The following is a 23,927-nucleotide window of genomic DNA, read 5'->3' as shown; positions in this document are numbered from 1 at the left end:
GCCTTTAACGTGGGATCTGGACACTGGGTTTTAAATCGATGGTACAGTCACTGCCCAATGAGCAGGCAAGCCAGCTGTTTCTTCCCCCAAAACATCAGCAAAATCTGTGTACTTCTCTGGCAAGGAAGGAAGTTCGGGCAGCAGTGCCAAAGGGAGAAGAGGAAAAGAGTGGAATGCCTGCAAATGGTGCTGTTGAGAGGGCAAAGAAATTGTCACTGATTCCCACTGGATAGCTGAATTATGAATTGTAGCCAGTCTGTGCCCAATACTGTGGAGACATTCAAGGAAGCTGTGATACACAGTGGCAAGAATTCTGTATGATCATTTATTTTCAACTGCAGAGGAATCGCACATGGCACCAGAGGACCAGCTTGAAGAGATTGCCAGTCAGTTGTCTCAGCTAGCAGAAGCTTCTCTAATAACAGTGTGGGCAATTCAAACTGGCACAATGTAATTTTGTCTGTGAAATTAACTGTTGCATCAGAGTCTGGGTTTCAGAGTTGTGTTTCTATGTCTGAGGGATGCAAAGGATACCAGGGATAATAAAATGCATTTGGCTGTTGTTGGCCATCTGAGCATTTGTTAGTTGTCCTAGGGTCCTCCTGCTATGCTCTTGGGAGGGGAATCTATGAAGTTTCCTCAATGATGACAGTCTGGAGTGAGTCAGGCATTTACTCCCAAGGTGACCTGCAGTTCCACAGGTGTGGCACTTTCCAGCTACGTTCCAGAATAAGGGACTTTAGTGGGACAAGCCATGGTTAGGTATCCTAGAGCTCTATAGGAAAAGCACAAACTGAGATCCATCCTTGGTTTCTCCACTGCAAACAAGGATCTCTTTACCACTTCTATGTGCATGTGTTCTGTAATGCTGGAGTCTGAGGAAGTCACAGGGAGTGAGTAGGGGCAACAAAAATCTATAAAACCTCTTCCAGTTGTTTCCTCCATGCCTCAAGTCCCCCAATCACCTATCCATTAACACATAATGCTGAAACAGTTCTTCTGAATTCTGTGGTGTGACTTGTCTTGCTTATTCATCTCTCAGTTCTTTGCATGTCCTTCCTGTTGATTAGGGCAAGATTATTCCAACGCGCATCTCTGGCATACAACTGGATTTTTTAAAAATATGGTTCTGAAGCTTTTACGGAGTTAGGAGTATAGAAGTTGGTTTGTGGAGGTTATGGAGGTTTAGCTGGACTGCAGTTGTGGCAGTTTGCCCTGCGAGTTATTTTGGGTCAAAGTCCAAGGCAACAGAAGGAACAGCAGCAGCAGCAGCGTGAGTGGGTAGTGAAGACAAAGCTCCAGATCAGTCTAGCTGGGAGGATGGAACATGGAGTGGTTGGCAGCAGAGTACACCTGCTTCTTTGCCTTGAATCGAGACACATTGCCACATAGAGTGTTGGTGGAGCTGGCAGCATGGCAGTAATTTTAATGACACCACAGATCAGCTGTTTTTGGATCAGCTAGCTGGAGAGTTTGATCTCAGGCAGGAGTGGCATCAAGACCCCTTTCCTGCAGCTGCCTGTCAACCATGCAGTGCAGCAATCACCTTGGCAGTCCCCTCTGCTCTGTTTTCTGGATTCAGGACTCTGGTTCACTGTATTTGTTTTAAATTGTGGCAAACCCAGTGTGATTACATTGTGGACTCTAGAGGACTGAAGGAGAAGGGCTGGAGATTTTGGTTTAAATGGTTTTGGAGAGAGGAGGCTGGGTGGAACTGGAATTGCTTATCCCTCTCTAGTGAGATATGGGGGCCGCAGATTGGGATCATCTAGTCTGGTTGAGAGCTGAGAATTTTTTTCCTGTCCGTATCCCCACCCCCCAATTTGGGTGAGAGCAAGATGACCCGGGAATGATGTGCCTGTGGGTAGAGTGTGGATAGGGGATGGGAGGTGGATAGGCTCCATTAGCTTGGGTGCTGAATGATTGACAGAAGCATCTAGATATTGGGGTTGCTATCTGTTTTCTGTTCTTCTATGGATTATGGTACAGAAGTTGTGATGAGGCCTTTATTGCTGGGAAGGGAGAGATCAAGGTCAGGAGGCCTGGATATTGGGAAGAGGGAGAGAGAACTTAGGAACATCAAGATGGTGATGGGCATTGGGAGATACAGAAAATGGGACGGACCGCTCTCAGGGATGGGGGCCTTGGTATTTAATACTGAAGCTTTATTCCATAGCCCTGTACGCAGCCTCGAGTCCTAGTCTTCAGAGTTTCCATGGCCCTGATCTCTGTCTGCTGCTAGAGATCAGCCTGTAATTAGTACCACTTCATCCATAATCTAATCCTGGATGAGAGGCCCAACTAGTATGCATTACTTAAGCCTGGGTGCAGAAGGGGGGTCCCCTTCTCAGAAATGTACCCTCCTGGGTTTTAAATGTGGCATCAGCCATAACTCCAGGTCAGGGTGGGATGTGGCTGTTGTCATCCGGAAATCTCTCGTGGCTTTTAGGGCATTGCACTGGACATAGTTGGCTGTGAGACCCTATTTGTGAAGCTGAGCTGTAAGAAACAAATAGGAGTACTGCTCATGTACTAACCTCCCTGCTATGTAGAAGCTTCCTTTGCCCAACCAGCTGAATTCGATGACAAGGCTGGCAGTGAAGTTCCCTAGACTGATGGTTCTGGGGGAGTTCAATCTGCTTTCTCTGCACCCAGAGTTAAAGAGTTTAGCTCAAGAGTTCATGGCCACCATGGCAACTATGCACCTGATCCAGATTATTGGTGGCCCGACTCACAGCGGAGGTCAAACTCTACATTTGGCCTTTGTCTCAAGGCAGTGGCAGTGTGATCTGGCATAGGGGACATTGACATCATTCCCTTGTTATGGGCAAATCACTCTCTTCTGGCTCTGTAGTTCTCTCCCCCTACTGCAGGGAGAAAGGATCTATTCAACTGATCCACCCAGGCCACTGATGGGCCCAGTCAGGTTCCAGAGGGTACTTGGGGCTATTCCTGAAGCTTTGTTTCATGCTTCAGCTGAGGCTTTAGTTGTTACCTAGAATGAGTAAGGGATTAAAGCCTTGAATCAGATTGTGTCTGTGTGGACTGTCTGTGATTGGGAATCCACTCCATGGCTTTTTGAGGAGCTCCAGGAGATGAAACATCACAAAAGAGTCTAGAGCACCTCTGGAGGAAGACAAAGAGTGATTCTGATCAAGCACAGGAAAGAGCCTTTATTAGGACTTACTGGTGTTGATAAGAGTAGTGAAACAGGCTTATTCTCTTCTCTTATTGCATCTAGAGATAGCCAGACACTAGCCCTGTTTTTTGGTGACCAGATCCCTTCTTGGTAAGGAAGGTTCGGGGAAGCTCTTACAGTGTCACTGTGAGGACAGTTCTAGGACACAGTTGCTTGGATCAGCTCAGAGTTGAATTCTAGTTGGGCAGATCCTGTAAAAGTGACTGAAACGTGGTCTTGCCCAGTTATCTGTGGTGGTCACCTGTTAGCCTGAGGAAGCAGGCAAGGCCCTTGCAGCTGTGAGCTCTGCCACCCATGTTTTAGACCCATGTCTCTCCTAGTTGCTCAAGGTCATCTGGGAAGTAGCAAATAGTTGAGTCCAAGTGGTGGTGAATGCTTCTCTGTGGTTTGACCTGCTTTCAAGGAGGCAGTGGTATGTCCCCTTCTCAAGACATCCTTGGACCCAGCAAGCTGGGTGACTTTGGGGCAGACACTCTTTCAGCCCAACCCACCCTACAGGGTTGTTGTGAGGAAAATGGGAGGCAGGAGTATTAGATATATTTACCACCTCAAGTTGACATATATTATTTATTTTTTTAAAAAATCCCCTCTCACCCTTCTGCAAGGTATGTAACTTCCTCAATCCCGGGTCCTCTACCAGAGTCCTGGGAGTTTGAGGGTTCTGCGTAGTATCTTAGCTGTTCCTAGCACTCCACTCTTCTGGACAGAGAGTTCTGATGTTGTTCCTGGGATCTGTTGGAGCCACTCTCCCAGTTTAGGAGTCACCGCCCCAAGTGCTTCTACCACCACTGGGGCCACTTTGGTCTTTGTTTTCCACATCCTTTCTAGTTCCTCCTTGGCACCCTGGCACTTCTCCAGTTTCTCATGTTACTGTCACTTGGCACCACAACATTTGTCACCACCACTGTCTTCTGATCCTTGTCTACTACCACAATGTCTGGTTGATTGGCCAGTACCTGCCTGTCCATATGGATCTGGAAGTCCCACAGGATCTTAGCCCTATTATTCTCCATGACCTTCTGTGGAATCTCCCATCTGGACTTGGGAGAGTCTAACCCATGCAATGTGCAGATGTTCCTGTACACAATGCCTACATGGTTGTGCCGTTCAGTGTATGCTGCTTCTGCCTGCATCTTACACACTGCCACTATGTGTTGGACTGTCTCTGAGGCCTCTCTGTACAGTCTGCACCTTGGGTCCTGTCTGGTGTGGTAGACCCCTGCTTCTATGGATCTGGTGCTTAGTGCCTGTACTTGTGCTGCTATGATAAGTGCCTCAGTGCTGTCTCTTAATCCAACCCTTTCTAACCACTGGTAGGATTTCCCAATGTCAGCCACCTCAGCTATCTGTCAATGGTATATCCCATGCAAGGGCTTGTCTTGCCATGGCACTTCCTCTGCTTGAACCTCCTCCCACATCTGCTGCTGCCTCAGGCATTCTCTCAGCAGCTCATTTTTGGGTGCCATCTTACTTACTCCTGGATGCTCCGAGTTTCATCCAGGACAGTGGCTTTGACACTCATCAGACCCCGCCCACCCTCTTTGCAGCTGGTGGACAGTCTCTGGGTGTTGGACTTGGAGTAGAAACCTCTGCACATTTTGAGGAGCTTCTCAATCTTCACATCAGCAACCTCCATGTCCTCCTTTGGCCAGTTCACTATACCAGCAGGGTATCTGATGACTAGCAGGGCATAGGTATTGATGGCATGGATCTTGTTCTTCCCATTGAGCTGGCTCTTCAGGACCTGTCTTATCCTTTGGTAGTACTTGGATGTTGCTGTCTTCCTTGCCTCCTCATCGTGTTTTCCATGTGACTGTGAGATACCAAGGTAGTTGTAGCTGGTCTGTACGTCTGCTATATGGCCCACTGGTAGTTCCATCCCATCAGTCTTAGCTATCTTCCCTCTCTTTACTACCATCCAGCCACACTTCTCCAGTCCAAATGACATCCTAGTGTCCTCACTGCAGATCCATGTCGGGTGGATCAGCAGGTCAATGTCTTGTTCACTCTTAGCATACAGCTTGATGTCATCCATGTAGAGGAGGTGGCTGATGGTAGTTCCACTGTTGACTTTGTATCCGTATCCAGTCCTTGTGATTATCTGGCTGAGGAGGTTCAAGCTTACGCAGAACAGCGGCAGGGACAGTGCATCACCTTGGTATATGCTACACTTGATGGCCACTTGTGCAAGCTCTCTTGAGTTGACTTCCAGTTTGTCTATGTCTGTCTGTATGTGTGTGTGTGTGTATGTACATACACACACACACACATGCACACAAGCAACAACAGTACTGAACAATCTTCATTCAACCTGCAACTTTCCCTTTTTAGGAGAGTTGTTGAGAAGATAGTAAGTGCACGGTTTCAGGGGGATTATTTGAACTCTTTTCAGTCAGGTTACAAGAGACAGCACTGGCTGCATTTGTATATGATCTTTGGGGGACTTGAGATGGGAGTAGTGCATCTGCCCTTGCCCTCCTAGATCTCTCAGCAGCTTTCAGTATCACTGAACATGGAATCCTTCTGGACCAACTTTGGGGGTTGGGAATGGGAAGCACCATTTTGCAATTGTTCTTCTCCTTCCTCCAAAGCTGGTTCCAATCAATGTTGGTTGGGGGGGAGAGGTCATATGTGGCATACCTTAGGTCTCAACTCTCTCCCCCACACCTATTTAATATCTACATGAAACCACTGGGTGAGGTCATTTGTCAGCACAGGATTAAATGCCATTAATATGCTAATGATACTCAGCTATTAATTTCCATCCCTGGCCATACAAGTATTGTTGTCAAGGTTCTTAACCAAAGCCTGGAGGCCGTCAGGTTCTGGATGTGGGAAACCAGGTTGTGACTCAACCCTGGCAAGACAGTTGTTCTGGGGTTTGGGGCCCCCTTGGAATTGATGGTTTTTCATGTTTAACTCTTGATGGGGTTGCACTCCCTCAAACAGATGTTGTGCATATCTTGGAGCCTTCTGGACTTACAGCTCCTGATCGAAGAAAAGGTGGCAATTGCGGCCAGGGGGTCTTTGCACAGATCCATCTTGTGCACCTGGACTGGGAGGCTCTGCTCACTATCACTCATGCCTTAGTCGCTTCCTGACTGGATTACTGCAGTGCAGTCTAAATGGGGCCAGGTTACATGAGAAACCACCTATCTCCAAGAAGTTCTGCCTGTTCCGCCAGACCTGACAGGGTAGGCATGCTTCAGATCCCCTCTATTAAACATTGCCATCTTATGGGACTGAGGGAGTGTGCCTTCTCTGTTCCAATACCTGTCCTATGAAACAGCCTCTCCCTGAGATTTGGAAGGCCCCAACCCCCTTGGCATTCCAGGAGACTGTTAAGACCTAGCTTTTCCCCCAGATATTAGGGCCAGGATGTTAGGGGACTCCAAAATATATGTGTCTGTTTTGTGAATTTGTTATAAATTGTTTTGGTTTTCTTTCAATTAGATTATTTTAGCTATGTTTGGTTACAGGATTTTTATATTTTTTTATAAATTGGTTGTTAACAACCCAGGGTTATGTACTTAAGATTGGTGTCCATATAAATTTTCTAAATACATATATACATACATCCACTATGTACTCATTAATCTGGTGATTTCCATGCTTCAGCTTGCAAGTCTCATGATTTGCTGTTGCCATCCTGTTCTGTCATCAAAAGCAACTTTAAAAATCTTTCTTATAATCTAGCAATTCATCATTGTCTTCAATAAGTGGCATGGTCCATCCACTGCCCTTTCTTTGAACAAAGTAAGAATAAGTGTGACCTTGGTGAGATCTTTAGGAAATTCCTAAAAGTAAGCCTGCCATAAACAATTCATGTTTTAGACCAGAATTGGTCTTGACCTCCACCCTCCTTCCCAACTTCTCTGGTAGACTTCTAAGAGAACTAGCTGTGCAGCAAATTGTGGGCCTGCTCCCAGCTGAGGTCAACCTTGTCCCAGTTGGTGTGCTAGCTGTCTCGTGGGAATATTGTGCAGATTTGTTATTTGCCTATCCACCTGTCGTTGATGCTGTGATAATCCCTTGTTGACTTGTTCTGAAGACAGCGAAATGTCTTAAGGATCTGCCACTATATTCTAGGTCTAGAAAGCAGATACCTTTCTGATGAGAGATTAGTGAAGCTTACCAGATTATTTTCAGCCCTAGAAGTATGCAAAGTCAAGAAACAGGCATGGCAATTACAGGAATGATCTTTATTGTTGTAGGGAAGAATAACAGAATTTTGAAAGCTTGCCAGAGTTTCTCTCCGCCCTGTCTTATACCTAATAAAATCAAGCCCGGGTTATCTCTTGCACTTTCTTATTTCTTAGGACTGAGTAATCTTTTCTGAAAGTCTCCCCTTAACCATTCATTCCTTCCTTCCCTATTCTCCAGGCCAGATCAACATCCCTTTGCAAGGGTACATAAAAGTGGAGACCAACTTTGTCTTGTCCACTGACTCCATAGCTTTTTATTTGTTCACAGGCATGCATTTAGTTCCCAGAATATGATTGATGTATATTTTGCATATACAAAAGGTGTACAGAGTGCATTCACATACACATTTGGCAGGGTTCTGTTGTTTCATGATTGTTGACACCAAAGGTATCTCAAGAAATTTGAAGGTAGGTAAAATGTGAATTTTAAACAAAGGTGAAGACTAAAATTAGAGAATACTAGAAATGTACCTTAGTACCCATATTGGTGGACAGAAAGGATTTAGTATACTACAGGTGGTCCTTGACTTACAACAGCAATTGGGACCAGAATTCCTGTCACTAAGCACTGTGGTTGTAAAGCATGACATCACATAGCGACAGCAATTCTGGTTGCCACTGTTAAGTGATGACAGTGCAGGTCATTAAGCAAGGACCCCACCTGATTGCAACTTCTGACTTCCTGCTGGCTTCCCTATTGATTTTGCTTGTGGAAAGCTGGCAGGGAACATCAAAAATCGTGATCACGTGGCTGCGGCTTGCTGTGCTATAATCGCAAGCCAAGCACCTGGATTGCCATCACGTGACTGTGGGGATGCTGCGACAGCCAGAATTCAGAGGACCAGTTGTAAGTCCTCCTCATTCAGCACCATCATAACTTTGAACGTTCATTGAACCAATGGACACAACCCAAGAACTACCTGTATGTGCTAGCCCATCACGAAGATTCCTTATTCCCACTGATACCTGTAAATTCTAAAAAATAATTCAGATAAAATCTATTACAATCTCCTGTCACGCATGCATAAGAATAAAAACATCTGAACAAATGCAACATTTTAGCTTAAATGATTATTTCCCTGTCTAATCACATGCATGTATGAAAGTTAAATAACATTATAAAGGAGTGCTTATTTAGTATTGTAGTATTGAGGTATTTTGATTCTTAGTTTCTAATTTCACTATGTTCTAATTAGCTATGCAAAGTCTTTTGCTTCTAAACTTGAATAATGCCTTTCCTTTTGCTCCCTTCTTAAATCTGTAAATAGCTACTAATGGTAATCAGTTACTTAGAGAAGATTGCACTTCTCTGCTGTTCAGTTCCTTTGTAGATTAGAACCGAAGTTTAGAATGCGTGAAAATTACCGTCTTTTCCATAAGATACAGCTCACTTAAGTAATTTTATAACCATTTTATTTATGATTTTCTTGAATGCTGCCATGAAAACTGGATTATTCTGTTTCTTGAACATCAAGCCAGCACCCCTTTCAGTTTTCCAGACTCCTAACTATAATAAAAAATTTTAAAATGACAACTCATGAAATCTATCTCTCTCTCTCTCTCTCTCTCTCTCTCTCTCTCTCTCACATGTGCACACAGAGAGAGAGAGGGAGGGAGGGAGGAGGGAGGGAGGGAGAGAATTTAACAAGCCTTTAAATCTGACCTTCTTTTCAGCTTAAAGCCTAGGAGACATGGCCCTTCTACACACACACACACACACCATCTCTCTAAGAGAGTAGCTGATGTGGTTCATGCTGATTAGAACAACAATTGAGAAATCCTCAAAAGGTAATATTTGCCAGGCATCCTTATAATCAGGCCAAATACACAGAAGTGTTGCACCATTCATCTAATAAATCAATTAAGTCTCATTCCCTCCACGACTTGGAACCACAGAGGTGGAAAGGAATAATAAGTGTAATCTAAGTCAACTGTATGTGAATATTATGAGCTGGGGTAGCTCCACTGAAAACCTTGTAAGTATAGATGGCAGTGATTGAACCTGCTGTGTAGGCTGCTTACATTTTGTACTAGGTACAATTATTTCCTCTGAAGTGTTTAGTATACAATTAGATTGCAAGTACTAGCCTTCCTTTCTGTAGATTTTCTGAAAAGCACGAAGTATAGTTAAAACACATGGCCAACTGTAACAGATACCTACATTATTTCTGCTAATACGATTAAAGCTTCTGTTGCTGCTGTATCCAGTTTAACCTGCAGTATGGAAGTATTCTATGTCATGAAATATCTCCTTTGTACTATTCTTAATGACAGTGGTACAATTTATTCTTTGTATTATTTAGTGCAGTTTTTAATAAACCAAAAAAAAAACAATTTATCATCTCATCTTTCCATCTCAATTCAGTCTATTTTGGTCTTTTGTTCCCACTATTAAATGTACAATTTCTTTAGCTTTTTGTCAGAGGACATTCATTTTCATACTCTATTGCCTTCATCTAAATCCTTTCTTTTTCATCAATATTGTGAAAAGAATAATGCTTTTATTTTACTTATTGGAAGAATAATTATATTAAAATTATACGATGTCCTGATTTTACAGTAGCATACAAATTCTTGAAAAAAAGACACCCCACTAGAGGCAAAATATACCAAATGTATCCCTTTGTTTCCTCAGACATTTCTGTCACTCACCTGCTAGCATTGCAAGTATTACAGATTTATTTACAAACATCCATTATCTTCCCATTGAATAGCACATCAGTGTGTGCAACATAGAACAGGTCTAAATTGTTGCTCCATAGCAAACACAGTCCAGCATAGGCCCATTCATTCCAATGGAAGCATAAAAAAAAAATCGTTTTGCTCCTGATATACTGCAGTAAAACAAAAGCCTTCTAGCCCAGCACAGTGCCAGTGTCACTAAAGGCCTTGTTATGCCTGTCTGCCAGGAAATGCGCGTAGAACCAGCTGTGATAAGTGGTGTGTCATTGCCTCCCCTCCATCATTTAACTCCCAATCTTTATTCCCCCACTGTTTATGGTTTGGTAGTACCTCATGCAACTATACTGCTGAAGCTAAGCAGATAATGGATCTAGACCGTGTAAGGATGGGAGATAGTTGGATAATCGACTAGTGCTGTCTTCATTTCATTGATGGAAGAAGAGCAGACAGTGTGCTGTCTCTTGATGTGAGAAGTGGTGTAACTGTGTCCCCTTCCCAGAGAGTTCAACGCACTCCACAGCTAGGTTGCTTCATAGTGATCTTGTTTGTTATCTTAAACAAGCATGAAAATGTATGCTAGTTAATTCTATTAAATAGCCCTAGACAGAAGAGCTAGGCATAGCCAATTCAGGATCTCCATTTGAATGTATCCTCGATTTGCTTGGCTGCATATGTTGTTGTTGGTTTCGGTTTCGGTTTCGGTTTGGTTTGGTTTGGTTTTTTATTTTTTAAAATCACAATAATCTTCAGTCTTAACTGTTATGCTGAACTGTTTTGGCAGTGTTATTTAATTAACCATATAAACATTTTCATAAATCCAGTACCTTTTTACCACTTTCTTTCTTTCTTTTTTGTCACAGTTGCTTTATGTACTTACACCTCATAAATGCCAGACTCAGTGTATCCAAAATTGCAATATTCAATCAAATTATCCCTTGATATATGTCAAAAATGTTCTAAATGGTTTTGGCCCATATTTTAATATCTTTGCTCTTCCAAATAAATGGTCTGTGAAATCTAGTAATTACAATGACTTCCCTTGCCAGATCACTGAAGTATCAGGGAAGGGTCGGCATTATAACGACAACAAATTAATCAGAAAAGTCCATCTCCAAGCACATTCGTACAATGGCTTCAATATGGAATGGCCCCCAAATGTCTCTTAATGTTCTTTTTCTGCATACTGTTGTTCTATCTCATCATGGGACATTAAACATATTTCAACTCATAGGACAGGCTCTGGTGTGTTTGTAGATATTGAAAACAAATGTTGGAACTGGATGAATGATAATATTGAAGCAATAACTATGTCCTAGTAGGCATACTTGTTTAATGGATTGCATAGGCTTTTTTGGTTTAAACTTTGCAATTTCTATTCCTAACAGAAATAGGATTTTTTTCCCCAAGCTGTTGAAGTTTGGAAACAATTTTGTTTGAATAAATTGTTTATTATTTGTTTGAATAAAGTAAATTAAGGGAAGGCATTACATGAAGTAGAATTAATGACCAAAGTACCATATTGAAATGAGTTCCCTTTGTTCAAATAAAAAGGAATACAAGTCAGCAACATCAGGCATTTCCACAAGCCTGAGCTATTTCCAAAAGTGATACAATGAGCATTGTAAGGGACAGAATGAATTTTTTTCAGATTCACAGAACTTTTAATTAGACAGTGAAGAATTCTGTGAAACACAAAATGTCTCCAACTAAAGTTAACTTAACAAAGTACATAGTTTCACAAACTGCTCCTTCTATTGCTCTCTAGAGAAATAGTAAAATGCCTTTTTAAATCCATATAAATAATGTTCTAGCTATAAATGAGCAAGAAAAAATTGGGCTGATAAAGAGAGAATTATCCTTCTAAATGCTGTTGCTTGCTCTCAGAGTTGGGGCTAGTAGAAATATTCCAAGTTATAAGAATTTGTGGTTGTTCTCCATGGAAACTATAGTAATGGAAAATACCCTTAAAAGTGTGACCAGTATCTTTTAAAAAGGTTTAAACTATATTAAATAAATATTGCCAGTGGATTGTTTTCTTCATTTTCTTCTAAGGTTTTCAAACATAAATGCAACAAACTTAGTTGCTTTGGATTTTTCCCACTGCTTTTGAAGATTTTTGTTTAAATTCTCTTTAAAACTTGGCAACCAGGACAAGTAAAAAGGGAGATAACAAAGAGATGGCTTATCAGCTGTCCTGCTCCTGCTAGTTTTTTGGCTGCCTGCTATAAAGGGGAGGGGGGGGTTGACTGTTCTGTCATTGTTATCATGCAAGAATCTCTATTCCTAAAGATGAAATTCACTTTCCATACTACAGAGAACAAATCTTTCAGTTTATTACTTTAAATTGTGTATACCATTTCAGTGCTGGTGGATGGAAAATAAATACACTTAAGAAGCTAGTTGAATGCGGGCTAGTGAAGAGACCGTGGGGTTTCTGTGCCTAGAGATTTTATTTGCACCCACACAGAATGAGAAAGATGGCTAATTAATCCTCAAATTTAATTGAGTTAATAACAATAGAAGAGAATATATGTAGCTCAGGGTTGAACTGTGGAGTCCTTGAGGTTCTCTGAGCTTGGTTGTTTTCTTGTAAACATTTTGTTACCCGGCTAGGTAACATCTTCAGTGCTGAGTTAATAACCAATAATTATTGTTTGATGCCACTTCTGATGAAATCTAAGCATCTAGAGCATTTGTTTTTATATTTTGGAAAAAATTCTCCAATGAGTAATTAATAGAAACTAATTTTGTTAGATTTCTAGCTTCTGGAAATGGATAACAGATATAAAAAATCTATACTGTATTTTTTAAAAATATGCTTTAATGGTACCTATTAAGCAGGCTATTTTTCAATGGGAAAAATTGGTAATGGAATCATATTCCTGATTCATAAGAATGTCATCCTCAGAGAAACTAACTTGCAACAGTGAATGAAGGATCTCAGGAATCATGTGGTCCTTCCCCCACACCTCTTATACCAAAGAAATCAAATCCCAGGCAAGCAAGCTGTTGTTTATATGCACCAGCTCTCCAGGGAATAAAAGAAAGCCCTTTATCCTATAATTATTCCAGCTTCAGCACATTGATTGTTTTTCTCCATAGTCTGTTGGTAGGAGCTTCATGAAGCTGCATCTTTGAAAAGTTTCTGTAGTGTCCAGGAGGCCAAGTATATGATGTTTTGCTCTTGAAATCTAGTTCTGAGTGTGACTGATAATAATGATTGTGGCATAGAAAACTATCAGTAGTATGCATCTCTTCTTTGAATTTCTCTAATATTTATTTAGGACATCAGATTGTAATAAAACCTGTAATGCATGATATTAAGAAAAATATGCTCACTATGAAACAGAAAACAGAACAGGGTCCAGTGCTAAACAAGGCTTTTCTGTGAGATGCAGGGAAAAAAGCCCACAGTAAGGATCTTTCAATCATACTGTTAGACAGTCAAATGTTTATGGCATTCATATGGTGCTGCAGCACAGAATCTTATAAATCTTGATAATAAAGATGTTTTAGAGGGTAAATGGATAAAGCATTTGCTCAGGAATTTACTGTCAAGTTATTAAATTTTGATTCTGCAAACTGCCCCAATCTGTCCCCAGCAGCTTTCATTTTCAGTCTCTGAATCTTTAGTGTTTGTTAAGATCTGCAGTTTCCAAACATTCTGATGGCCACAGAATGTGATTTCTTCCCTATTACTTTATTTCAGAACCAGAAGAGTTTTCGTATCCCACTGAACGCATCCTGTTTGGCACTTTCTCCCTAAAACATTTTTGTATAACATCAGTTTATTTCTAAGCCGCATTTTCATTGAGATATGTTCCAGGACTGGAACGAACATTAAAACTTTAAGTAGCTGTTCAAGAAGATGGCTAATAAGAATGATTATATTGTTGCAGTAACATTGAGTTGGAATAAACAGAAATAGTTCATGCAGTTAAAACAATGCAAAATGTACACTGCCTGGACAAATTATTCAGGTTGCATCTCTCATACAATATAATTGTACACAATATAGTTACAAGGCATGAAATATAATTGTCTAACATTGATATGTTCTTGGGAAATTCATTATAAAAATCACAGTCCAAGATTCATTTCATGATTTCTCAGTGTGATGTGGGAAGGACCGACAGACATACTGCCATTTGAAGACTAGCCTGGCAGCTGCTTCCCTATGACAAGATTGTATTGCGTTTCATTCATCTGATAATTCAAATGACTATTGAAATCTTGTGTCCTGTTCAGGGTGTGTGCCTAAAGATGTTAGAAGCTAAAATTGATTTCAGGATGGGGCTGTGTATACAGAGAGTTGTTCCATCCTAAATCTGTACATTCCACCTAGCAGCCCCCACTACTTTCTATCCCCAATCTCAGAGTGTTAAAGTGGGAAGAGTGTACAAATAGTCCTCATTTAGCAACCATACTTGGGACCAGCAACTCAGTCGTTAAGCAAAGCAGTTGCTAAGTGAAATTGTGACTGTGTTTACGATCTTACTTCAGCTTTCCTTTGCTTTACAGACCTGTGAAGGTCGTAAATACAAGGACTGGTCGCAAAGTTATTTTTCATCACCATCATAACTATGAATGGCTGCTAAACAAGGCAGTTGCTAAATGAGGACTACCAGTACTTGCATTTCAGTGAGGACTTTATTAGGGTCCATGATCATGGGAAATACAGTCAAGAGTCCCATTGTTATGGTTGTTTTCAGACCTCGCCAAGAGAACAGGGAGAACTGGGGTGCAGGTAGAATCCAGGACAATGTCAGTCACATACACAATTCCAGGCCCTCATGCAAATGCCTGACCGGGACTGGGAAGAATGAGCATCTTATAATGAGAAATCATTTTCCACATTTCTGAAGTAACTGGAAAGGGGACCTTAAATTGCAGCCTTTGCTGCTGAACTGCCTTGGTGGTGGTGGTGGTGGTTGCCATGACAGTATGACAAGCTGTATCTTGAGTTAAAATGTTCTCAATCTTTATATGCATTTCTGAGTTGGTTTCTTTCTTTTTTATTCCAGTGCTGGAGTTGGCAGGACCGGCTGTTTCATTGTAATAGATGCCATGCTAGAGAGAATAAAACATGAAAAGACTGTAGATATTTATGGCCATGTAACTCTAATGAGAGCCCAGAGAAATTACATGGTTCAAACGGAGGACCAATACATCTTTATCCATGATGCACTGCTTGAAGCAGTGACATGTGGAAATACCGAAGTGCCAGCCAGAAACCTGTATGCATATATTCAGAAGCTGACACAGATAGAAGCAGGAGAGAATGTCACAGGAATGGAATTGGAATTTAAGGTACTTCATCTACAGCATTCTCCACATTTTTATAGTGTTACATTTTGCATTGGGGAAAAAGGACAGGCTGGATTTCAAACTGTTTTAGGATGAAAGTATTTGCTTTTACAGATTTATCTAGAAGATCTAACTCGTACCTGGTGGGATACCATATAGAACCTGTTCTAATATGTATTTATAAAAAAATGCTGTCCCATTTTTTTATTATTGAAAGCAATCCCAAAGTCTTCTTTGTCTTTTTTACAGCGGCTAGCCAGCTCTAAAGCCCATACTTCAAGATTTATCAGTGCCAATCTTCCATGTAATAAATTTAAAAATCGCCTTGTTAATATTATGCCATATGAATCCACAAGGATATGTTTGCAACCCATCAGAGGGGTAGAAGGCTCTGATTATATCAATGCCAGTTTTATCGATGGATACAGGTACTTAGTAAAGGACTAGTTTTTGTATTAATTACATATGTGCTAGTGATCATGAATATACTTTGCCATTATGCAAGTGTCATTTTGGGTCTCTTCAGATTCTCTGTCCAGTACTATAGTTCTTTCTGATAACTTTCAGCAGTGCCTGATCTCTAACCACATAGAAGTAGCTCATATTGCTGTTTGCTTTGCCAGCACATGTCTCCTTCTGAGAATCATAGCATAACATATGGATTTTCCTGTAATTGTAAGTTGAAATAATAATCTATGGAAGTTTCATGTTACTCAGATCCCAGTCCCAGAATGTTGCGTGTAAAACAGAAAGCAAATTACTTAATAAATTCAGTAGATGGTTATCTAAGATATTATGTAACTATTGAATATGTGGATCAGATGTTGGGGGGTGGGTAATAACATTCTCTTGCGGAGAAAACAGTGTGCTCGTTTGTTTTAGCCATCTTCCAAGCATAACCTAGCTTGTCCCATTTCCATCTTTGTGACCTGCGTTCAGGACTTTTGCTGAGGTTCTCGAATCACGGAAAGAGTTAACAAAGAATTGCTTTGGAGCTATAAGTCATACGCTCAATAGAGTGTGTGACAGTCAGCCTTCAGTGTAAAAATGGAACTATACCACTAAGTGTTTCCTAAGTGCTTTTTGCGACACACAAAATTGAGCTATTAGAGTTGCATTAAAATTTAAATAAGATAAAAGCATAAATCACAATATTAACAGAACAATTTCTTACACAAACTTCATAAAATAAAAGAATGCTATAGTTGGATTAAATAACATTTAATATCTTTTAATATTCTTACAATCAATAATTTACAGCCATATGTTTCTTGGAATGATATTGCACCAGAATGTTTATAGGCAGCAAGAGAGCCTTCCTTCATTTGATGGATAAATATTAATTCTTGCATTTTAAATTTAGGCAACAAAAAGCCTATGTAGCTACACAGGGACCTTTGGCAGAAACAACAGAAGATTTCTGGAGAATGCTTTGGGAGCACAATTCAACCATCGTAGTCATGCTTACTAAGCTACGAGAAATGGGCAGAGTAAGTTTTTTGTCACATTCTGGAAAAAGAATGTCAAAAATTATGTTAATGTAGGAAGAACAAGCAGTTCTTCCAGCTTCTTCTATTGGATCTGTTTCGATGAATGCAGGCAGTAATTATTACTAAACAAAATGAAAAAGAAGCTTGCTCAGGCCTCATTTTACACCTGGGCAGGGACAATGGCGGATTTGTTTGCAGGTGGATTTAGGCAGCCGCCGTGTTTTCATACAGATATAAGCTGTCTGTGTCATTCAGAGAGTTGTCATCATTTATGTTTGATGAATTTCCTTTCAAAATAGCTTGCTCTCCACTGCAGATCTTCTGCAATGCAGCTACAGGGAAGTACCGGTATAGTCTGAGGTAGACGTTTAATTCACACACGGCAACAGACGCTTAGTCCTTCATTCTCACAAACAGCAGATGGGGTGCAAAAGTAGGGTCATGACCGCACTTTGTCAGTCAGACTGCCAATTAAGGTTCACTTTAGCGAATGTTACTATGCACAGAAAATTAGCATGTCAGGATAAAAGGATAGCTCACTTCTTGTGCAGAGAGTACTTTTGAGGAAAGGTACATTCAGCCTTGCAGTCTAAGATATTCAGGGGTATTTTGTTATTGAGACACAGCTTGATAAGAGACAACATGGCCAGCTAGCCCTTCATAAGTCCTAGCATTGAACTTTCCAACCTTCCTTGGCCTGGTAAAGTGAACATGGAATGTGCTTGTTGGTTTGTTGGTTTGTCTAATTTATATAGCTGCCCATCTCATGAAACAAGCTACTCTGGGCAGCATACAACAAGCTAAAACAATAAATACCTAAAACCATTATCATTTTTAATTATTAAAAAACATTAAAAACTATAAAAACAGAGCTAATAAAAAAAATAGATGGGAAGCTAACAATAATGGAGCCACCTCACAAGTTCACCTGTTCCCTGAGGTCCCCAGGCCTGCTGTCATAACCAGGTCTTGAGAAGCTCAGATGTGATGAGGCCAACCTCACCTCAAGGGGGAGAAGATTCCACAACGCAGGCACCACAGCAGAAAAGGCCTGCCGCCTAGTGCCTGCCAAATGTAGCTCCCTAGACAATGGAACCCATAACATGCCCTCCCTGCTGGATCTGGTAGGATGGGCAAAATTGGGGAGAGGCGGTCTCTCAAATAACCCAGTCCCAAGCCATGAAGGGCTTTAAAGGTCATCATCAGTACCTTGAATTGGACCCAGAAAAAAACTGGTAGCCAATGCAGCTCACGAAGGAGAGATGTAATGTGTGCTCTACCAGAAACACACATAACTGCTTGTGCTGCTGAGGTTTACGCCAGCTGAAGTTTCCGGATACCCTTCAAGGGCAGCCCCATTGCAGTAGTCCAGCCAGGAGGTGATCAGGGCATGAGTGACTGTGAGTAGGGCCTCTTGATCTAGAAACAGGTGCAACTGGTGCACAATACAAAGTTGTGCAAAGACCCTCCTAGACATGACTGCCACATGCTCATTGAGCAGGATTTGTGAGTCCAGGAGGACCCCCAGATTGTGCACAGGTTCTGTTAGGGGCAGTATAACTCCATCCATCACCAAAGATGGTATTGTCCTAGAACTGGTGGGCCTCAAAACCCAAAGCCAGTCACTCTTGCCAAGGTTCAGTTGAAGTCTGTTGTTCCCCATCCAGCCCTCATTACTTCCAGACACCAGGATAAGTTGTCAACATCATCACTTAATTCGCCAGGGGCAGAGATGTATAATTGGCGATCATCAGCATACTGATTATCAGCATACTGATGATACCTCACCCAGTGGTCTCATGTAGATGTTGAATAGGAGAGGAGAGAGCACTGGCCCCTGCAGCACCCCACACAGTAGGAGCCAAAGATGGGATCTCTCTTCCCTGATCACTACTGACTGGAATCGACCCCAGAGAAAGGTGAACCAGCAAAATGCTATGCTGCCCACTCCCAATCCTCTAAGTCTATCCAGAAGGATACCATGGTTGATGGTACTGAAAGCCACCGAGAGGTCAAGTAAGACAAGGATGGACACATAGCCACCATCCTGCCCACACCAGAGATCATCTAAAAGCGTGACCAATGCCATTTCTGTTCTAAACCCAGGTCTGAATCCTGACTGAAAAGGCTCCAGATAATCCACTTAATCCAAGGTCCTCTGAAGCTGTTGCACAACCACCTTCTTGATCACCTTCCCCAAAAGGGGAAGGTTGGGTACTGGATGAAAATTGTCCAGTTTCGTGGGGTCCAGCAATGGCTTCTTGAGGAAGGGGCAAACCAAGGCCTCCTTAAGAGATAAAGGAACAACCCTCACTCAAGGAAGAATTCACCATTGCTAGAACCCCCTCACACAACACCCCCTGGGCTGCTTTCCCAAACCAGGAGGGGCATGGATCTAAGGAGCAGGTGGCTGATCTTACAGTCCTAAGGACCCTGTCCAGTTCCTCACGTCCAGTAGTTCAAACCGTACCCAGATAATCAGACAAGACTCCACCCTAGGCATCTCCTCCCGACCTGCGGCAAGGCCAGTGTCCAACTGCGAGGGAATCTGAGCAATTTTGTCTGACAGATGCAAGCAAATTCTTCCACATGTCCCTGCAAAAGGTTTCCCAGGCCCCCTTTACCCAAGAGGGCTCATTTTACCCAAAACAGGGCTATGGGGCAACAGTCTGTAAACACAATAAGGGCAGAGAAGTATTGCCGCTTTGCCGCCCTTACCACCATGAGGTAGGCCTTAATTGCGGCCCTAACCCATGTTTGGTCAGGTTCATCCTTAGCTGAGCACCAGCATCACTCTAGACATCTCTTCTCTCATTTCATCTCCCTCAGCTTCTCCTAAACCATGAAGAGTGGCGGGATCCCCAAGAAGGGAGAGGTCACATAGGTGCAATCTGATCCAAGGCCTCGGCCTCCCCTTTATTCCAAGCAGCAACCAAGGCTTTGGATGGACCATGCAGCAGACCAGCAGGAACAACCCCCAGCTCCCTCTGAAACCCCTTTGGGTCCTTCAGTCACTGGGGATGGACCAATCTAATGGGTCCTGCCTCCCAGCAGTGGATAGTGATGCCAGAGAATCCTATGGTAATCAGGACATGATCTGACCATGATAAGGGGGACACCAAAAGCTCCCCCAGTTGCAGATCACATAGCCACTGCTCCAAGAGGAACACCAGATCTGGTGTGTGACTGCTGTCCCATGTCGGGCTGTGGTTGTCCTGGGATAGGTCCATGGCTGTCATGGCCATGAATTCCTGAGCCACCTCAGACCCCACTCCCAGGGAAGGCAAATTGAAGTCCCCCAAGACCATAAGCATTGAGAACTCCTCAGCCAACCCAGAGATGGAGTCAAGGAGCTCAGGCAGGGAGGTTGCTGTGCGGCAGGGAGGCTGGTACAACAGCAACAATTCCACCTGCTCCCTAGAGCCCAACCTAATGAACAGGGTCTCACATCCGGTGACCTGCGGGGCAGTGCCCCTGAAAGCTGTAAGCGATTCTCAGTTGACAACCACCACACTGCCACTCCTGCCCCAGGTAATGCCACACTCAAAACCTAGCCAGGCATATCTCCAAAAGGGCCACTTCCCCTTCCAGGCCCAGGCAGGTCTCAGTAATACATGCCAGGTCATCCCTCTCATCCACGATCAAATTGCAGATGTGGGAGGCCTTATTACAAACTGACCTGGCATTTAAGAGCAGCAGCCAGCAGGAATGGTCAGAAGAGCTGTTAGCAATGAGGTATCCACCGGAACAGTAAAAATAGTCAAGATGGAAGCCACTCCCATGCAAGCAAAGCTCCACCCTTTTATGTGTGATGTTTGACCCACCCTACAGATGCCCCTGGTTGACAAGCTTATAAAGGCTGTTGTGGGGGACATAGCATTGATGCTACATAGCACTGATTTACCAGAATGCTCTCCTCTTCTTCCATGGCCCCCTGCAGGACATGTCTTTCTATGCCTGCTTACTTTTTTTTTCCTGGGTAGGTGAGCATGCTTTTAAACTAAGTAATGTCACATCATTTTCCAGGAAAGTTTATAGGATCCATTTTAGACCCCAAAACTCTTAGAAGTTGAGGTAACATGTTAGTTTCTGGTCGTCTTTAAGGATTTAAAGATGTATTTTTGTAACAGGTTGTACAGGTTATGAGGTAAGTCACTGAATGTTTGCGTACTCCAAATACTGTACCATTAATGGCTCTCGACCAAATTTTTGTATAGAGTGGAAGGACCAAGACACTGACGATTGATCTATATAATCTGGCATACTTGATGAGCTCAGTAGAATTTAGCTGATAACAGCATTAAAGAATATGACAGTGGTGGGCTACCTAGGCTTAATTCAGTTCTAAAAAATACAAATTTACCTTCACCCCAAACCAAGACAAAACAAAACCCTAGCCTCAGACAGGCATGATACAGCTCCATCTATTTTTTGTCACATTCTTCCCACTGCAGCCAGTGTCTGTTTGAAACCATTAAATATGATTGTCCAGCATTCCCACATGAGTTAGCAGTGCTATTCAGATTCATCATCAAAAGGCAGTTCTAACTTTTCTTTGCTATACGCAGGTATTTCCAGGAAGAATTGTTTTGCACGTGCAAATATTTGCCTTCAGCCAAATATTTGCTTTCCTATAACAAACATATTGTGGAATCTTGAATTCACGATCATATTCTGTCCCAGGTTCTTGTTCTGAAATACTACCTCCTTATTCTGCTCTTCATTGAAATTGAGATAGAACTGCTGTCTTTTGAAGTATCATAGTAGCTGATATCTTTATTTATGTACTTATTTTGTTTGGACACCAGTTACATGTAAAATCATCAAGACTTTGAGAATCAGCATCTCCAAGTAGGTATTAAGAAGAAATAACAACAATCATTCACACATCAACAAATAAATCAAGCCAACATGTGTACAAATAGTGTTTTCAGGGGGTTTGGTAGCATAGCTAGTAGTACTTCTAAAAGCTGTATTGCTTCCAGATGTTTGATGTGAACATATGTTAAGAGTACTTTCCAGATTATTTCCTGAACATCATCCCAAGCACTCAGTGCAGATGAATTTTGAAAAGGCAAATCAGAAATTCATCTCAAATAATAGAAATCATAGGAAACATATTTCACACCAGAATTAGTAACATTTGACAGATGGACTGCGGATGATGTGTCAACAGATTCACTTTTCAAGAAGAAGTACTAGGATTTATACACAGAGATACCTCATTCTTTTTTGTAACCCCAAACCTAAAAGTTAATAAAATAGTAGATTGCATTTACTTGATCATTTCTGCCCATTGTTCATTTGATTGTTGTGTTCCAAGTAATTGCATGGATAAAGAATTATTTGTCAAGAAAACAAACAGATTATATTTTCACCTGAACTGGAAAGAAGCCCATTAAAAAGCAAAAGGAGGGCAGGTATGCTCAGAAAAGTGCTAATAAACAATTATCTTTCTTAATTCCTTAAATAAATATAACATTGAGAAAGCTGTTTAAACTTTTGGAGAGCTAGGGAGAAACATGGTGTCTGAGGTCTTCACAGAAGAATCTATTTGAGAAACAGAACACCATGAAACTTTGATATGACAAGTCTTCAGATCTCATAACTGTCTTAAAGCTGTCTTTTCTAGAGAACAAAGGTACCTCCTTGGAAGATAGGGTTGGACAGAAATAATTGAAATGTTTTGCTTTTACAGGAAAAATGCCACCAGTATTGGCCAGCAGAGCGCTCAGCCAGATATCAATACTTTGTGGTCGATCCAATGGCAGAGTATAATATGCCACAGTACATCCTAAGAGAATTCAAGGTCACAGATGCCCGGGTAAGACAACATGTTATGAATGCCTTACATTTTGTAGTGATGCATGTTTGTTTTGCTTTTCACTAACTGTACTTTCTAATGTGTCTAGCAACTAACATTTGTGTCCCAGTATCTGATCAGTGAATATCTTCACCCCCATAGGAATGGAAATATTCTTAGGATCCCCCCCCCACACACACACTGTCAGTAACCTAGCTATATATCATTAGAACTGCAGCCTCGTAAATGTTCCATCTAGACAACACAGAAAGCAGGAGGCATTCCCTAGTTTTGCCAGATCACTCTGGGACAGGGGAAGAATCATGCCAGCCCTGGAAACTGGCATATTGGAAGGGAGGGAGGTTGGTTGGTTGAACATGGGCCCCCATTTTATGTTCATCTCAAAGAAGCTGACAAGGTATTGTCAAGGAAATGCATTTACTCCCTCTCTTTCATATTACTTTTTCAAAGTATTTTTAAAGCAACGTCCTTATAAAGCCATATAGAAATAAGTTTAAAAAGCCACATTAGCAAAATTGAAACTGTTCTCATTTTAGTGCATAAGTTAAGTCAGATGTTGGTCAAAAGCAATACTGGAGAGAGGACAATAAACTATAGGTGAAGCAAAAATTGACACGAAAGCGACTCCATATTTTTGGGATCCCCACTGAGAGCAACCTATTTTGTGTGCATACCAGCCTGGATAGTTTTAACATTATATATGGGAGAGTGACTACTGAGATCAATTTTAATCTATTGGCAGTATTACATGAGTGAAAGTTATCCTTCCAATAACCTGGTTCCAAGTCATTTAGAGTTTCGGACAGTTAAAAGCTATTGCAGCCTGTGCGGTATTAAGTATTTGGAGTTCTTGACATTCATCAGCATCTATGTGATTCAGTTGATACCAGCTGTACTTTCAGTTCATCTTTGAAGGCAGTCCAATGCAGAGGGTATTTCAGAAATGCACTTTGGAGGAAACAACTGAGCCCATTGTACATCGTCCTCCAGATAGTTGTAGATGATTTACAAGCAGAAAGAAGCTTGTAAAAGGCACTGCCAGGTCACAGCTATTATCTGCAGTTCACCAGACAGTGATGGGTCCAATAGCATCCCAAAGCTGTGAATCAAGATGCTGATTCTTTAAGGAAAGTAGACCCCCAGGATTAGTTTTGTACCATTTTAGCCCATAGGTCTTTCATCTTTTTCAGTATATTTTTTTTCAATTCTATCCAGATACA

At 41.8% G+C, this 23,927-nt stretch overlaps 1 protein-coding gene across 12 annotated transcripts in view; it reads left to right on the top strand.

Moving 5' to 3' along the window:
• Nucleotides 1-23,927, top strand: part of PTPRD (protein tyrosine phosphatase receptor type D) — a 428,647-nt gene that overhangs the window by 388,162 nt on the left and 16,558 nt on the right. For all 12 annotated transcript variants that reach the window (XM_088130360.1, XM_088130356.1, XM_088130355.1 and 9 more), the window contains 4 exons: nucleotides 15,111-15,396; nucleotides 15,643-15,821; nucleotides 16,757-16,883; nucleotides 22,582-22,707. In XM_088130360.1, the coding sequence (XP_087986486.1) occupies nucleotides 15,111-15,396; nucleotides 15,643-15,821; nucleotides 16,757-16,883; nucleotides 22,582-22,707 (718 nt within the window). The remainder of the gene's footprint in view (nucleotides 1-15,110; nucleotides 15,397-15,642; nucleotides 15,822-16,756; nucleotides 16,884-22,581; nucleotides 22,708-23,927) is intronic.

The sequence above is a fragment of the Python bivittatus genome, unplaced genomic scaffold (assembly GCF_059951505.1).
Source record: "Python bivittatus isolate LINGU-HERP-01145 unplaced genomic scaffold, Pbiv_v1 ctg000850_np1212, whole genome shotgun sequence".
In the NCBI taxonomy this organism is placed as follows: domain Eukaryota; kingdom Metazoa; phylum Chordata; class Lepidosauria; order Squamata; family Pythonidae; genus Python; species Python bivittatus.
This window is presented reverse-complemented; position numbering and strand designations above follow the sequence as displayed.